The 18,708-nt window shown below is 37.7% G+C and overlaps 1 protein-coding gene and 1 pseudogene across 2 annotated transcripts in view; one reads left to right on the top strand and one right to left on the bottom strand.

Moving 5' to 3' along the window:
• Nucleotides 1–18,708, bottom strand: part of LOC309844977 (hsc70-interacting protein pseudogene) — a 107,447-nt pseudogene that overhangs the window by 58,476 nt on the left and 30,263 nt on the right. The window lies entirely within an intron of this gene.
• LOC309844857 (uncharacterized protein) overlaps nt 159–18,708 on the top strand; it is a 49,051-nt gene continuing 30,501 nt past the window's right edge. The window contains exons 1-3 of the mRNA XM_082692193.1: nt 159–321; nt 14,629–14,740; nt 18,213–18,345. Of these exons, the coding sequence (XP_082548319.1) occupies nt 285–321; nt 14,629–14,740; nt 18,213–18,345 (282 nt within the window). The 5' untranslated portion in view covers nt 159–284. The remainder of the gene's footprint in view (nt 322–14,628; nt 14,741–18,212; nt 18,346–18,708) is intronic.

The following is an 18,708-nucleotide window of genomic DNA, read 5'->3' as shown; positions in this document are numbered from 1 at the left end:
GGCTGTTATGAATAGAACTGTGTCCCTCCCAAAATTTCTATGTTGAAGCTCTAATCCCAAATGTGACTGTATTTGGAGGTAGGGCCTAGAAAGAGGTCATAAAGATTCAGTGAGGTCATAAGAGTGGGGCCTTAATCCCACAGGATTGGGGGCCTTACACAAGGAGGAAGAGATAGCAGAGGTCCCTCTCCACGTGTGCACCAAGGGAAGGCCACGTGAAGACACAACACAGTGAGACGGCACCATCTATAAGCCATGAGAGGCCTCACCAGAAACCAAGCCTCATGGCCCCTAGATCTCAGATTTCTACTTGCAGAGCTGGTAAGAAAATCTATATCTGTGATGTAAGCTACCCATACTGTGGTATTTTGTTATGGTGGCCTTAGCTGACTAACACCCTAGATAGCTAGCACCATTCTCAATCTTGTACACAGGAAGGAGAAAAGAGACATACTGGAAAATAAGCAACTTCCTTTTAAGGATATGATATAGAAATTGCAAATATTATCTCTTCTAACTTCTCCTTGTCCAGAATTTAGACACATGGACACGCCTAGCCATAAGGAAGGTTAGAAAATATCTAATGGTTTACCTTGCTTCTTGCTAAAACTCTGTGTGTGTGTATGTGTGTGTGTGTGTGTGTGTGTGTGTTAGTTTATTTAAAAGGCAGGAGGGGGGAATGTACACTGGGGGCCTAGGCCTAGTAGTCTCTGCAACAAACAATCTTCCTCCCAATTTTAGCATCTCTTTCATAGGTGTCTCTTAGTGACTCATAAGCTTCCCAACTTTGTAGAACTCTCCTGTAGACAGTTCCTTATATTCTGAACTTTGATATTTGATCCAGCTCTTCAAAGTTTTTTGCCATCCTGTTTCTCTCTTTTTTTTTTTTAAGATTTTATTTATTTGACAGAGATCACAAGTAGGCAGAGAATCAGGCAGAGAGAGAGAGTAGGAAGCAGGCTCCCCGCTGAGCAGAGAGCCCGATGCGGGGCTCGATCTCAGGACCCTGAGATCATGACCTGAGCGGAAGGCAGAGGCTTAAGCCACTGAGCCACCCAGGTGCCCCATTGCCATCCTGTTGCATTCCTCAGCTCTATATTCTTAGTGCTGAACTTACTGGTTTATACTAAAATATTAATAGATGATAAATTAGTGGCTACTGGGTAATAATTCTCCCAAATAACTTATTTTATTTTTAATATAAACCTTTAGGAATTGCTAAATCTTGACCTAAATTGGTAAAAATCTACATGAATCATGGAGATAGGTAAGGAAGAAATGTGGGGCCATTGTTTTCAGTCTCACTGAGATACTGCAGAAGTTGTTGCCTAGACTTAGGATTTACTCCTTCAAGATAACACAATGACTAACATCTTCAAGTCTTACTATTTTTTAACCAATTGTCCCCTTCCCCCTCCCATTTATTCTGTTGAGAGGAGGCTTCCTCTTGCACACTTGCATCTATCCCACATTCAGAAAGACTCCATGACATCAACAGATGGTCTAGAGACAGAAAGAACTGCATGCTCTAAGGAGAGATCTAAGAGAAAGCCCGCTTACGACCCGGCCAGGACATCTTCCTTTAGTAAGAAAGATGTGTTGGCTACGTACTATGCCAAGGTGCAGGGGGTACCTAGAGCCATGAGCGAGACAGATCTGGATCCATTTTCACGGTGCTTAGAGGTTTGCAAAGACTATAATAATGGGATAATTTGTGTCTCTGCATCCAGAAGAAATGAACTCCTGTCTCTAGCAAGTTGTGCTGTTGAGAGTAAAAGGGGGAGAACCCAGAACACTAGAATGGATACATGTGCTTTCTCTATCTCTGTGCCCAGGTTGCTCCTCTTCAAAGGCTGCTTTCTGTGTCCTATCAGTGACCATACCCACGTCCAGGGGAACACTAACAACACTGCCCTGATGTCAGATACCCTCAGCCTGTGTTGGCTTCCTGCCTGCTTGTCGTGCTTTGTGATTCTTTGTAGTCCACTCTAGTGGACAAGTGAAAACATTTAGCATGTAGCACATGCGAATGAGGAGAGGATCTTCAGAACCGATAATCCTTAATTAAAAGCATAACACTCTCTAGATTTACGTCTCAGGACCACATAACACATAAAGTATTTTGATAATGAAATTCAGCTGGTACTCTCTCCCTATAATGGCTCTTCTTGGATAGAAGCCAAATGGATTAAAGTTGTACCAAATTTGATCCTGTACCAGGAGGTATTATCATTAAGCTTTAATATATACAATTCAGCTTATGCATTTCTACCAGGAGAGCCAAAATTAATTTAATTTTATGAAGGTCAAGGGACAACTGCCGTGTGTGCATGTGAGGGGGCTCAGGATGGGGTTTGGCTTCCCCATCATAGAGCATGTCAGCAGTGATGATGTTCAGGTTTCCTAATCCGCTGAGAAGAGGGGCAGGAAGGCGTGAGTGAGGGCACGGGACAATTGGGCTCCGCCAAAGCTCCTCACAGCTGATCCTTCCCACAGCAGCCTTGTCTGGGGGCCAGCACATTTTTGTGTAAATGGCCAAACAATAAATACTTTAGGTTTTGTGCACGTAAGAACCCCATTACAACTACTCAATGGGGCCTCTGTAATGAGAAAAGACTTATGGAGAAAAATATGAAAGAATGAATGACTCTGGATATGTGCCAAGAAAACTGGATTTATGTACACTGGGAACTTGAATTTTAGGTAACATTAGCATGTCATAAAACAATCTTCCTTTGATTTTTGTTTTCAACCATTTATAAATGTAAAAACATCTTTGCTCATAGGGCAAAGCCAAACCCTGGCCTGGTTCTCACTCAAGGAGAAATTACTGAGTGTCCGCATGTGCCACGCAGTGTTCTCAGAGCAAGGATCTCTGCAGCAAACAGAAAACTTCCCTGCCTGCACAGAGCTTACATTCTACATTTGTCCCCTGCCATCGCTTATCATCCGGGAAAAAGTTAACTATAGTGATGATGGGTGTGGGTGCAAGTCCCAGACCCTGTTACAAAACTTCAGGGCCACACCCACACAGGGCCCTGACTTCAATGGCAAACATGTTCTTTGTACAGACCTTTATGATAATCCTTCTCGCATTACATTACATGTCATTTATTCCTCATCCCTAGCACAGTGTCTGGCACAGAAGAGACATTTAGTACTACATTTAAAAGAAACCAATGTGCTAGTAGCATTATTTTATGTACTAAAGAGAAAAACTGTTGCCAATTAACTGTAAGATGGTCATCTTGGAGAGAGGCACCCACGTTTCAGAGATGTTAAAATGTGATACACTCTATGGAACAGGGCAAATGTTTCCTAGCTAAATTGTTCTCTATCCCAATTCATTCTGAACATGTAGAATAGAAATTTATAAGGAGGCGCAGGAAGAGTCAAAATCCTCACCTTGGGTGGCCCTGCGGAAACAGTCACGTGACCGCGGTCCGCCTGCACTCCTGTGACCCTTTGCATCTGTGTGCTGAAGATGCTCCCTCCCTCCCTAAAGGCTTCCTTGCTCTCCCTGCAGGTTCCTGGGCTGCCTCTGGAGTAGCCTTGCCTCCTTCTTGCCAGTCTGGTGGTGAGTGGTGCAGAAATGTTTTAATTAATGGTGAACTTCTCCAAGTTGAAGTGCAAACAATTACAGCTCAATTTTACTTTCGGCCTCATTTTCGGCATTTCCATTCTCTCCTCCCTCCCCATTAGATGATTCCGTTTCACAGTCTGTAAAGCTGGCTAATGGCTCTGCTTGCAGAAGAGAGGGCATTGTTTCTCTCTCCTGCAATTAAAAGCTGCTGAGCGGCAAAGCCAGAACTCTGGGGCTCACTCAACATTGCTAGGGGAGTCCTTCCAAAAGGTGGACACCGCACACTTCTCTAGCTGGGGCATGATTTCTTTTTCCAAGAAGGGATCACGTCTTCTCCAGAACAACTGTTTGCACACAAGACTCCAAGAAAGTTCATAGCACACATCACAAGTACATCTGATACGTAAGTGAAGTGATCTGTAGCACTGCTAATTAGACCTAAATTCTTGATTTACTATTTATAAAACAAAATTGATTATTACTTCATCAACAACATTTAAAGCATCATTAAGAGAGGTCTGCTCCAGCAGCCTCAGGTTAAATTTTTTAACAAGCACTTTAGTTGCTAATCTGTGTTATTGCCAACATATGTAAACTTCCTAATGCTAATTGCATTCAGCTGTGAATCAAACAATGTCTAATTCTCTTCAGGATTAATTATGCACATGTGCTGCCTGCATTCCTAAACATGGTTCTCATAAATAATAAGAGATATATCTAAGCAGATGGGATTTTTCCAACTAAATGATCTGTTTATCATGAATAAAACAAATGACACATTCTAGACTTCAAATGCAGAGTCACCGCAACTTCACATATTTTTAGCATTAATAATTACCCCCACAATTGTTTGTGTGAACACAGTTTTGAACAATTGAGCAGCAAACCATGTTTGCTCACAAGCTATATTTATCTCTTACCACACTGAAAAATTTTTTTGAACTGAGAACTGGGAACAGAGTAGTTATTTCATGTGCTGACTGGGTAAAGATAATTGTACACTGTAAAGATTCAACTTCTGTGATCCCTAGGGAGTTATTTTTAAATGGACTTTGTAATTAAACTGATAAAATGTTATACGGTCTTCTTACTTTAGAGAACAGAACATGTTTGTGGGCATCTTTTCTAGCGTTGTAATTTCTAGAATTATTTCAATAGTTCCATTCAATTCTTTGTTCCTGCAACAAAGATAATTTTGAAAGAAAATGTACTTGTATAAAAAAGAAAAGAAACATAGGAAAATGTATAGAACTGTTGCTAATCTATTCTATTTCTATGGGGTTTTGTTCACTTGTGTAGTGTACCCATAGTATTTTCATAGTAATATGAGCCAAAGTTGAATTGGCATGCATTGGCATTCCAGAAAAAATAAGAGTATTTTCCTTTGAGGAGGGAAATCCGTAATAGCTTTTTCTAAGTGTAGTTGAAAACTTAATACCAAGTCCATGACTGTCTCCCTTCCTCTCTATCCTTTTTATCCCTTAGTGACCAAAATTTATCTGCCTTGTCCATGACCATTTTTCCTGGATTTTGCTAGGTAGCTAAGCTAGTTGATATACTAGTTGATATATTATTTAAACTACAGCTCTAAAGAGTACATAAGTGTATATAAACCTTAGGATACAAAGAGACCTGAGTTTGAATCCTGTTTCTACTACCTAACAGCACTGTGAACTTACAAGTTATTTAGCTTCACTATGAAATTTATTTTCTTCACCTCTGAAAGATGACAGCACCTCCCTTTTGGTTCATGTGAGGATTTATGGAACCTTCACTGTTCCTGTGCATAGCTGGTAGAAGATGCTCAGCTAACAGGAATTCTTTCCCTTTTTCTTGTCTTAATTCTCTCTCAGCAGTCACACCCAGAGCCTTCACAAAAAGGAGACACATGGAACTTTCAGTGGAAGATAGACCTAGCAGGAACAGAATTTTCTGGAACTTCTCAACCTCACCTAAGTCCATCGTTTACTTCCATGGTCTATCAAAAAAAAAATCATTTCTTGTCCTAAATTATATAATTCTTACTTAGCTTAATCACAGTACATGCACTCCTTAAAAGCACAGACTTTGTGATTATACCAGTTCAATAATATAACCCTGCCGTGGTTTTCACAGGAACACTTAAAAACATGACCTATGTGATGTAGTCATAAATTAAAACATTGGAGCAAATATTAATTCAAGCTGGCAAACCTGGTAGCTTAGGTTATTTAACTGGGGCAGTGACTATTTCAAGCTCTTCTGATGGCCCATTTTTGGCTAAGCAATCAGTCAAGGCCCTCCCTTCTAGTTTTGTGAAGAAATCCTAGGATTCTGGTCTCATGTTGCTGGTTAGTAGGTGATGGTGTGAATGTGGTTAACGGCAGCCGTAAAATGTGGAGGGAAGTATTCTCTGGCACAAACTGCTGTTTCTCAAACATTTCAAGGGCAGACATTCTCGCCTCTTCCCTTTACATCCATGGAACAGCCCTGGAACCCACCTCTCACCTCTATCCAAGTGAGGGGTAATCTTGCCCTCATTCAACATTTGACTCACCTCGATTAGGTGGATACCGCTCAGATTCTTCAAGTATCGGAAAAGGTTTTTTCCTTCTTTAATCAAATTTTTAGATTGAGAATTCAATTGGACACTAGAAAATCAGAACTAAAAGCAAAGGCAAAATAAAACAAAACAAATAAAACTCTGGACTTGGTCCTGCCAATAACTTCCTTTGTTTGCGGATAGTCTCAGTACAATTCGTGTTTCTGTTACACGATAACTGAGGTATTTTCGATACCGAGACATAAAAGCACAATTATATCCAACAGCTGCATTTCCCAAGCCAGGAAAGTAGGTATTTGAGATGGTTTCCCATCAAGTTAAAACTGAAATGGTTACTAGGACGCCTGGGTGGCTCAGTTGGTTAAGCCGCTGCCTTTGACTCAGGTCATGATCCCAGGGTCCTGGGATCGAGTCCCATATCCGGCTCCTTGCTCTCTCTGCCTCTGCCTGCAACTCTGCCTGCTTGTGCTCTCTCTCTCTCTCTCTCTCTGACAAATAAATAAATAAATAAAATCTTAAAAAACAAACAGATGGTTATTGAATTTCACCTAGCCTCAGTCTCCTCATCTGTAAAGAGGAAACAAAAATAGTAAATCTCTTTTAAGATCCTTTGAGGATTAAATAAAATAATAAAATGCTTAGAACAATGCCTAGCAGTAAGTGCTTAATACTTGTTTTCATCTATTGTTGTCATTAAGAACTTATAAATTCAACCAACCCAAACTCTCCAACACATTTTTGGCCTTAATATGACTTTCTTATTAATCATGGATTTGAGTAAATAATCTACGAAGTAAATGATGCACGGGGATTTAAAAATGTCTGTCTATCCTTAAAACTGACAAGCATCCAAAAATACAAAAGGAAGAAAAGGAATAAAACACTGGATTAATGCAGGAAATGGTGTGATTGGAAATTCTGGTGGCTGCACAATGTATCTGCCCAGGGCACTGAGCCCGAGGGTGTTTTTATGGTTTTTTTTTCCCCCTTCACTTTTCTCTGGGCTCAGGCCCACATGTAAATGCAAGCATCACTCCATTCTCCTCCCCATTAGTGTCTTTCCAGACTTGATAGGGATATTCATGCTGTTCCCAAGGGTTTAATAATTGCCAAAAGATGCATTAAATGATAACACTGATTGTGGAGTACTTTAAGTCACTAAATTCTCTTTCTAACAATTAATTTCATATCCTTCCAAAAACAATTTTAACTGCTTGGCATGCAGCATATGGTACTTAATATTATACTGACATTTAAACAAGTCTAAATTTGCTAGTTTCATTAACCAGCTTTACGCTAAAATTTATTTGATTTCTAAAACGTACGTTTGGCAACGAATGCGCTATCTCATATAATGTAAAGGGTACTTGGGTAGGAGGCTGCCGTCCAAACATGTTCAACTGCTTGCTAATGGATGTTAAAGAAATTTCCCCTGTTCAGTGTCAAAATTTTAAGTCTGGGGACTTGAAAGTGAAGTGAACTTAGATGAATAAACAAACTCATTTCTATATAGTTTATTTGAAATATAAAAAGGAAGAGCAGAGAAAATTGCCTGTACACCTTCAGCTTTCACTATCAAAAATATTACCCCACTGGTCATAGATATTACTAAATTTTTACACATCAGGTCCCAGCTTAAAAATAACAAGGCTAAAATGAAACATAACAAGGAAAATTATCATCAGTGTAATCTGTCATCAGATAAATACATATTTTCTTTTATCTTCATAATTGGACTTTATCCTCTGATTTCTAGGGCTCCTTCTGGTTTAGAAGTGAACCATTCCTAGTTCTTCTAAGATTTTTGAATTTGCATATACATTTATTCTGGTGAGTTACCAATAATTAGTTACCCTAATTATTCTAAATACTTAATTAGAAAGATGAAAAATATCATCACAAGGCTACATTATGACTTTTGTGGGCCCTAGGAAATTTTGTCTTCCTGGGTGCCTTCCTCCATTAAAAATATTGTATGAAAAATTATATTTTACAGTTGCACTTGTATAAAGCTGAATATATTAAGATCATGTGTTAAAATATTTTCTTCTACTTAAAAGTTTATTTTTAAATTCTTATTTAATTTTCTTTAAATTTTTATTCTTAACCATTTTTGTTAATTTTTATTTTTAACAATTTCTCAGACCCTGTAAATTATCGTGGGTTCTAGCCACTGTCTATTCTAATGAGTAAGTTGGCCCTGATTCATCTACTCGACTTGGTGTATCTGCAGGCTCCCAAAGTCATCTAGGGAGGTGTTTTCTCAAATTTTAATCAGTACAAAAATCAGAGAAATGTTAAAATGCAGGTTCTGATTCAGTAAGTATGTAGTGCGGCATGAGCTTCTACCTCTCTGACAAGTTCCCAGGTTATGCTAAGGCTGCTGTTCTGTGGACCACACTGTGGTTCACACTCTATTACATATATATTATATAGAATTATAATCCCCATACCCAGACCCATACTTGTATCTGAATCTGTATCTGGAAGCAGATATGCCAACATATTAGCAGGAATCATTTATTTATGGTGAAAATCTAGAGGATATCTAGTGTAATCTGTGTAGTTCACTGTTCATCAATCCTCTTCACTGAGCATGTGTCAATTTTCTAAATAAAATATTTTTTATCTTAGATGGTTAGAAATAATATATACTACAAATATATCCATGAAAAAAGGCAACATACACCAGTCAAGGTACAATACACAAAATGTCATTTTGATTGTCGTGTAAGAAGAGATGGGGAAAATAAAACCTGGCTATTAAGGAAGTAAAATGATATTTCAATATGAAAGTATACTTAATAGAACTCAGAGTTTTGCATTTTCTACAGTGAAAGACAATTAAGTTTTAAAAACATATTCTTTTAACAGACTATATTATTCTCCAGATTTTTTATTTATCTTTTCACCTATGTGACCAATACATTCTAAACACTTACTCTGTAATTGCTAAATCTTGCTTTTTAGTGAGTGAATAAATACATAAAAAGTCCATTTACTCTAATATTCTTAGCAATGTCCAACATAATCAATAATGAGCAAATCCAAGAAAATGGCTGAAAATTCAGAGACTATTACACAGGTTGTTATCATAACTTGAAAGACACCTACCACGCTATTCATTCCAATTCTTAAATATCATTGGCACTTAAACATTAAAAAATTTGCCTTTGGGGATCTACAACACTACCCAAAAGTTTACTTTTACAATTTTTTTAGAAGTTAAAACATTGCTCATGAAATATGTTAAGTTTATCTGAATAACATAAAGTAGTATTACTTCACTTTTTCCATGAAATCTTAATGGACATTCTTTTTATCACCTTAATTTATTATAAAGTAGTGACTTTTTTTCTTTCAAAATCTCATATTTTAACTTACAGTATGTGAACATTTTTTTCTAAGTCTTTTTCTAATCATCCATCAGGCTCTGATAGTTATAAATGCTAGCTTAAATCCAAATGATGTGAACAGAAAAGAAAATAAAAATCCATAGTTTGAGATTGGACAAATATATTTTGCTTGGCAGTCAAGATCTCATATAACTGAATAATACAGTATGTCATCGCAACATAACAAATACAGTATATATGTATATATATATAATCTTTGAAGTTTTAATGTTCTCTTTGTGCTATACCTTTTAAAATTTTATTTATAACCAGTATATGACATATAAACAATGGAAAGCTTTCAAAGTTGAATTCATTACAGGTATTAAATGCACCCATAATTATACCTTTCTCCATTCACTTGAGGTGACCTGTTATTTGGCACTTTTTGGATGGAAATATTCTTATTCAATTCATGGAATGTTTTCAACTATATTAGTGCAGTATGTAGTAACTGCCTTATCCAGACATATAATTCTTACAGAAATACTGGAATGGAACTCCATGAAATTAATATTCTGTGTTTCCCCTGCAGACCCTTAGAAAGAGGAATTTTATATGATTTTTGCAGAAACCTGATATAAGCCTGTATAACTTAAGGATCACATTCAGGTTATTTCCCATAATTACTTAGCACCAGGCCAACACCCTGTATACAATGCCATATTTATTTTAGGTGAACTATAGTTTTGAGGTCTTATAATTTCTTTGCGTAATGTGTATATTTAGAAAATATATACATACGGTTGACAGACGTTATAACTATCCCTGCTATACAATAGAGCCATTGAGCCTTTGTCTCTGATTCATATAAACATGATCTTATGAACTGTTTTAAACTTCAGGAAACAGATTACTTTATCCCGTATGCCAAATTTTAAAATTTTTATGGTGATATGTATATATACAATATTTATACATGTTAAAGAGATTCATAATTACCTATGTAAGTCTGTCTAAATTAATTTATTCATGTATTTCCCCTGAAAGGCTTCACAACTGGTCCTTTGGTGGTGAGAAACATGATGTCATGGAGAACCAGTGACCTAACTACTAAGAAGAGTCGCTTCTAGAAAACTAAATCATTTAGGGATGCAGTGATATTTGTAATTATGTAAAATATGAAATATAAAAGGAACATATGAAACATCTATGTGACTTAGGAAGCACAGTAAGAAAAGATCCTCACGATTCTACCACACAATCTAAGAACTAGAGTTACTAAAGGTGTTTCATCTGTTCCTATTTTCCCATTCCTTTTCCTCTAGAGGAATCAGAGGAGGTAATCGCTACACTGAATTTTGTGTTTACCAAATCCTTTTAAAAATAGTTTCATCACAACAAAATGTGTTATTTAGATTTGGCTGCTATTGAGTTTTACAAAAATGATGTACTACGTGATCATTAGTTTTCAATGTTCTAGAGAAGGGACTGGCCACCTACAGCCATGGGCCAAATCTGACCACGAGTCAGATGTATTTTATGCAATGTCCAATTTTTCCACAATGGCAGGAAGACCTGGCAGAGTACCTGGTGTGCCTTACTGTCTGAAACAAAGCCTCCAATAATCACTTCAATTATCAGAGATTAGTAATTGGAAGATTACATCACAAATCTCTGAAGGACTAAAAATTCCTCCTAAATTTTAAAGGACTAAAATCAATTTGTTTCAAACTTATTATCTTAGTCAGCTAGAGCTGCCATAACAAAATTCAAAAGATTGCTTGGCTTAAACAACAGATGGTTATTACCTTCTAGTTTTGGAGGCTAGAAGTCCAAGATCAAGGTGCCAGCATGGTTGGCTTCTGTTAAAAGCTCTCTTCCTGACTTGTAGATGCCTGTTTTCTTGCTGTTCCTCACCTGGTGGCAGATGAGGGAGGAAGGAAAGCAGGGAGGGAAGAAGAATGAGAAAGGGAGAAAGGCAGGCAGGGAGGTAGAGGAAGAAAGTGGGAAGGGGAGGAGGGAGAGAGAGAGGGTGAAGGGTGACCTTTGTTTCTCTTTTCATTAGGGCACTAAGCTCCTCGTGAGGGCCCCAGCCTCAAGACCTCATCTAAACCTAGTTACCTCCCAAAGGCCTTATTTCCAAAACTCATAATATTTGGGGGTAAGAGCTTCAGTATATGAATTTGGGGGAAAATAATTCAGCCCATGGCACTTATGTTTGAATTTTATATTTTAAATTCAATATGTGTGTGTGTGTGTAATATATGAATATACATATATAATTATAATGACAATATAATTACATATTTATAATAATAATTATGATAATGACAATAATGACCATTGACCAAGCAATGGAGTATTTCTGAACTTCCGTGGCTGGTTTTCTCCCTTTGAACATATAGAACTGCAAATCAACACACCCAATTTCATGAAGCATTTCTCAGAATACTGAAGTCATGACTGACTCTGCTATGGTTGAGCAGATGCAATCTTTTAAAATACAGCTGTTGGTGTTGTGTATTTTTGTTTCATGCAAAAGCAGAACCAACTACACTCAGGATCACATAGTTTTGTTATGAGTCACCTAACCTATCCCCCTTCACAGTCTTTTTATCACTCCATTCCTCACCTTCTCTACTAAGTACTTAAGATTTCCTAAAATAACAACTCTTTTTCTGAAACACCCTCTAAATTCATAAATTCTTTCCTCTGTTCATTCAGTTTCCTTTGACCAAGTCATTCGTTTCATAGTATATATTCCAGAAACACTAAAAGGTATATGTTGTATAAACATGTTTTATTTGCCTTTTTCAACTATAAATTTACCTTGTTATCTTTCTCCAACGTGCAATTTAATAGATTAATTGCTGGGCCTCACTCCCAGAATTTCTTATGCAGAAGGTCTGAGGTGGAACCTAAACATTTGTGTTTCTAGTAAGTTCCCAGGTGATGCTAATGTTGCTGGTCTGGGGACCACACTTCAAGAGCTACTAATTAAAATATTTTTAGCCCTTCCAAAATCCAAATGATGTCCTTGGAATAATCCAAGTCATGGAAAACTAAACGAGATTATTTTGACTGGTATGTAGGCTTAAGACAGCAGGCCATACTGAAACATTTTTTAAAAAGTCTGGAAGAACCTGTCTTTAGATTTATTGTAAAGATGCTGGGCACACATGGTTCACATTAATTGGCTTCTTTTTTACCTTGGCACATTGTTAACTGTCCTACACGTGTTCTTTCTGCATGTGAAAACCCTCATTTTTCTGCATGTGAAAAAATTCATTTTTGAATTGTGTGTTGAGTAACTGACCATATTTCTGTCTTTGGGTTGATTCTTAGGAATCCCAGAAGCAAATGCATAGCCAATTTCTAATAAATCATGTGAGGAATTAAATTATTTGTGCATTAATTTTATACTTGGCTCTACCTTCTATTATTTATTCTGATTTTTCCTGCCCCCCCATCAACCTCCTCTTATTTTTATGTTTTTCTTTTTTGTATTCTTATAGGGTTGCTTATTTTGGAAGAGAAGAATGATAAAGGTTATGAAATTAGCAACCAGCTTAGCCATCAAACAGATAAATGCAGGACAACCCAGATGATGTCAAAATTAGTAAGATGAGGTTCAAATAAATTCCACTGAGTATAACATAGAGAATTTGGGGATCTATTACATTTTCCCTGGAGTGTTACCCTTATTACTTGGTTAGAGTCCCACTATTCTTCAACAGTGAGGTTTGCAGTATTTCATTGCTAATTGAGGTTTACCTTGAGTTTCACAGAGTATAAACTGGGATTGCTTTCCAGGAGAGCACAACCCACCAGGTCCAGGATTCTCTCTTTTGCAAGGAAATGGAGGTGGGGAAGTACCTCATAAATCTAAGTGATTGTGCTTCCTGTTATACATCTGGAATGTTGTATTTATTATTGTATAGAAAACTAAAAAAAAAAAACAAAAAAGGTGGAGTAGTATTCATGGTAGATTATTTTTACTTGTTCCACTATACCGTGTTTAATTAGTGGGGGTTGGGGGGAACGCTGCCAAAGCAAATGAGGAGGGGCTTGTTTTCTGCTGTTGTTGTTCAAGGTCTTCTTGCTCACGTGTCAGTGAAATAGTCCCCATATATGGCTGCAATCTTGTTGATTCTTTTAAACAAACATTAAGTCAGACAGAGGGAAATCATTTCCATATTTCATGCAGAAAATACATATGTTTTCTATTAAAATTTTGGGAGATTTTTTTGTTTAATTGAGGAGATTAATTTACTAGCATGTTTCATGTTTCTCTACACTGTAATTTGTTTTTAATTACACATGAATACCATATGTAGTTCATTGACACTCTTTATTAATTCTTGAAAGTAAATTTACTCACCACTCATGTCACTTGTATCATGGGGTGTGTGTTCCTTGTTAAGTGATTCCTTTCTAATTTCTAAATAATTAGCTAATTAAGGGCACGATCCTAGGGTTCTTATGCAAGGATAACACCCACTGGCTTGAAGACAGCGGGATTTGCTTTTATTGTGGATCACAGTGCTGAGTATCCTTATCGTGTTGTTTTTTCTAATTAAAGTCGTATTCATATTTGCAAATGTTCACCTGTGAAAATAAACTTGTTAAACAAGCTTCTGGGTTTCTGTATTGCGAAGGTGGTTAAGTCACTGATGGTAGATGCTGGAGAATCTCAGTGGATTCTAGTTAGCGCCACTGATCAACACTGCACTGTATCTACAACCCTGGCTAGCCACCGTGCAAACATCTGTAGCTGATCATAGGAACAGCAATAAATCAGATTAAACATCCTAACCCAGGGACACTAACCTTACTACTGCAAATAAAAATGATAATGATGATAATAGCTTATAGTTTTCTAGCACTTACTATATGTCAGACACCGTTACATATTTTATGTAAAACTCAGTTAATCATCACCAAAAACTGTTGGAGTTTGTATATGTCCCAATAAGAGTCGTTTAATAAGATCATTATTTTATTTAAAAGACATCACATTTCTGCAAATAACAGAGAAGTATTTAAATGCACAAGAAATACCAACATTGACCCACCAGAGTGTGTTTGACTCTGACCTGTTCTTTGACACAGAATTTGAAAAGGAATGGTGTGATTTCTTCATCTATCACAATTTATTTTATTAATTGGTGAGATTTTCGTGGGAAGAACACCTAATGCTGCATTGGGCCAAGTGAATCAACTGTCCAAGTCTAATGGGAGAACATTTCCCCTAGTTCAGCTGGGCAGATACAGAAGGTGAGATTCTCTGTGTTTATTTCCTGTGTGCTTTTAAAGTGGAAAAGAACCACCGGGCTATTTAACTTTCTATTCCATACTCTATATTACTCCCATCCTTTATTGAATTCAAGCTATCGCTGCTTCTCATTTAAATCAGTATGTTAACGTGGGAGCTGGTTCACTTTGTCTCTGGCCTTCCGCCTTTCCTGTTACTCCTCACCAGGAGTCTTTCCACAGCACTTCTCTGAGCAAGCAGCCTCCTGACAAGAGAACCCCAGGTAAACCCCATAGTTTCCAATAAAAGACGCAAGGCATTGGCGAGACATTATAATGCCTTCGCAGCATGGCATGATTTTGATCTCCCACTCCTTACTTACTTTTTCACACTTGCCCCCCACTTGCGTGGGTGCTGTTCTGACAGCCGTTTACACTGGGCCTTACAGAAGCACTGAGTACGTGCTGGACAGCCATCTCCTTCACTTTGCTTCCGCTCTTACTCTGCCTGGTGTTCCTCCTCTTCCTCCCATTAATATAGAATGAGATGCTACCAACTCCATGTCTAAACCTCATCACCTCCTCCAGGATGTCCTTCCTGACTATCATCATTAGTAAAACTCCTGTTGCTCTAGGCTTCAATTCACGTCTCCCAGGACTTATTCTGATCTGTCACATAATTATTTTTTTACACTGTCAGATTAGGAATTCTTTAAAAACGGTAATTGCCCCCAACTGTGTGTCTCCCCCCACCACCCTCGTATGTATGCACATCTCATGTGCCTGTGCTTGGCCGGGCAGCACTCTGCAGCTACTGGAGGCCACAGGGCCATGTGTGGGTGAGCAGAGTTGTTCTTCCATGTGGACAGTATCTTTATTTTATCTTTGTATATCTTTTATCTTTAATTTGCCTTTACTTGTAACAGTGCTTACATAGTATATTAATAGGAATGCATTATTCTGCTTTTAGATTAATAGCCATCCCTCAATCAAATGTAACTTCTTTAGCATAGAGTTCTTGTCTTTTTCATCACTTATTTGTCCTGGGTACTGCGCATCCAGAGGGGCTACAGAGCACCTCCGGAGCCAGACTATCTGGCTTCGCATCTCCACTCTGCCTGCACCTAATGCTGTAGCCCTGGGCAAGTCAGTTCACCTCTCTGACTTTCAGAGGACGTCTGTAGAATGAGGAAAGTGACCATGTCCAACCTCGCCGGGTTGTTGTGAGGCTTAAATATTATGTGTACAATGGCTAGGGTCATGCCTCGCCCCGAGCAGGCCCTTGAGACCTGTCCGTGGTTCTTGTCGTGCTGGGGGTGCCTTTCCCATCTCTCCTGGACCCCACATGCTCCCACACATTGCCCCTGGCCTTGGGTCCCTCATGGTCCAAAGGTAATAGAGACTCTCCTGAAGGTCTGACGAGAAGCTCCCAGAAGACAATTCCTGATCAGTTCTAGAGGAAATGCCTCTTGCGTTAAATAGATTCCTGCCATTGTTCAAAAGGGCTTCTTCTTCTAATTATTTCTTTAACTACCTCTGTCCCATCTGACTATATTCCTTCTGCGTTGCTCAGGCAAACTCTAAGAAGAGCCTGAGCAAACAGGTAGGCCTTTCAACTTGTACCCTGAATGCACAACTAAATCCAGAGCTAATGAAGTTCATTCAGATTAAAAGCACTTCATATGCCTACGACAGCTCTTTATATAATGCAGTTAGGGGTAGAAAATTCATGGTATTTCATGCCTACTTATATGCTTTTCATGTGAAAAGATACAGTATAATAAAAGTCGAGGATTATTCATGTTAATTTATTATATTTTGCTGATATAGTCACATCAAGGGCTTAAGGAATATACTTCCACAGCAGTACAAATGAAGGAAGGATGGTTTAAGACATGGTGCATAAATGCTCTCCTTCTTGTCGCTTTTAATGACACTTCATTTAGAAATACACCCTCTTTCATATGGCTAACACTATTTTCAAAGTAGACTTCTTTAGGAAAAGACACTATAAAATGCATTGAGCTGATTGTTTAGTAAAAAATTTGAGAAAATTATCCTCATATAAACGTACTGAAATATAACAAAAAATGAAAGGCAGATGCCCCATAATTATCCTCAGTGTTAATTTTTAGAAGAAATCTATTGTATATACCAATTTAGTTTACTTAACACATTTTATATGACATGTAAATAAATAGAACTTTATTTAATCTTAATTGGGTGGGTTTGGTGCCTTTGGAATTATAATTGGAGCAAATTACATTTAAATAAAACAAAAACATTTTGTACTCTCTTTCCACTAAAAAAAAAAAATCTTGGAAATATCTTTGATATGAATCAACAAACAAATAGTGAGCACCTACCTACACAAAACACTAAGTTGGGGTGGGGTGGGAGTTGGAACAGAACCAATTCCCAGGGAATCAGTAATCAAATTAGACATCTTGTAAATTCACATACACATATCAACGTAAGTAACTGTGTAAGTCAGTATGCAATGCAGTCTAAGTTAAGAGCGCAGATAATAAGTGCTAGAAGAATTCATAGGAGGAAAAATACTGCAGTGGGCGTGAAACACTTGGCAGTCTTCAGAGATGAGGTACTATTTCAGTTGACAATAGATTATATTTAATAAGCAGAGAAAAGGGAAAGGATGTATCTGATCAAAAGGTGCAATGGGCAGAGGAAGACTGAGTAGGAAGCAAATGAACTTTAAGGTGCATGGGTCCCTCTCCAAATCTGTACTCTATGTTGTATTCATAATTTCCCCCCTCCCTCCTTCTGATCCTTCTTAAAGATCTCCCAAGTTGCATGAACTTTAGACCTCTGTTTATTTGATAAAGAACCAAAGTTGATGGGGAAAATGATTTCCTGTTAGGACAATAAATGGACTAGTCTTCATTTAGCAGAAGATCCTTGATCAAAGTGGCCCAGGGCAATGACTAGAAGTGTAGTCCTCTAGACTGTTTATTTCCCCTCAAAATTCATCTGTTGAAACCTAATCCCCAATGTGATAGTATTTGGAGGTGAAGGGTTGGAAAGTGATTAAGTAATAAGGGTGGAGCTCTCATGAATGTAATTAGTGCCCTTAAATATAGAAGAGATCATAGGGATCTCCTTTCTCCTTTTTACCACATGTGGACACAGTGAAAGGAGGTCATCCATCAATGAGGAAGCACACTCTCAGTAGACACCAAAACCATCTGTGCCTTCATCTTGCTCATTATACCTTCAGAACCACGAGACATAAATTTGTTATTTATAAATTATCCACTCTGTGGTATTCTCTTGTAACAGCCCAAGATGACTAAAGTCAATAGGTTAGGACCAAACTGCTTAAGTCATTCCTTTTCACACTAAATACTAAAATACTAAGTCACTTGAAAATTTATCCAGTGTGCAAAGGGAAACCACCAAAAGATTTTAAAAGAATGAAAATTAATTGAGCTCTTAAAATATATATCAAAGACTGACCATCATGAATCTCTTATAGGCTGTGTCAAGGTTGTAATGGAAGTAAGTGGTGGTGCTGGGACTCTAGAACACATCCTCTGACTCTATGTAACATCGTCTCCCTATCCATGCAACAGAGGAGTGGGAAGAAGAATCTGGCAGTGACAGCCAAAGTAAGATGAGTGTGAGAAGAAGAAGGAAGAAGGGAAAATGAGGAAGTAGAAGAACAGATCACCAGAGATGGGAATCTAAAGAACTGAATGCTATGAAGTGTCAAAGCCTTTCCTATTGTCTGGGGAGCAATGAAATAGGCAAAAGAAATAACCACTCTGGGTTAAAGACACCAAAATCACAGGGGAAAAAAAAAGTTTAAATCTTAGTTATAAAGAAAATATCTTCTTGATTTATTAATTTTTAACTACAGAAGATGTGGTGGTCTCTTTTTAATAATAGACTACTATATCCAATTCTCATTAGATACTTCTTGTACTTGTAATTACTTTTGAACATGTTTTACTAGATTATAACCTGTGGAA

This window comes from Mustela nivalis (genome assembly GCF_964662115.1).
Source record: "Mustela nivalis genome assembly, chromosome: 12".
Classification (NCBI taxonomy): domain Eukaryota; kingdom Metazoa; phylum Chordata; class Mammalia; order Carnivora; family Mustelidae; genus Mustela; species Mustela nivalis.
The sequence above is the reverse complement of the archived record's forward strand: the minus strand, read 5'-3'. Positions and strand labels throughout refer to the sequence as shown.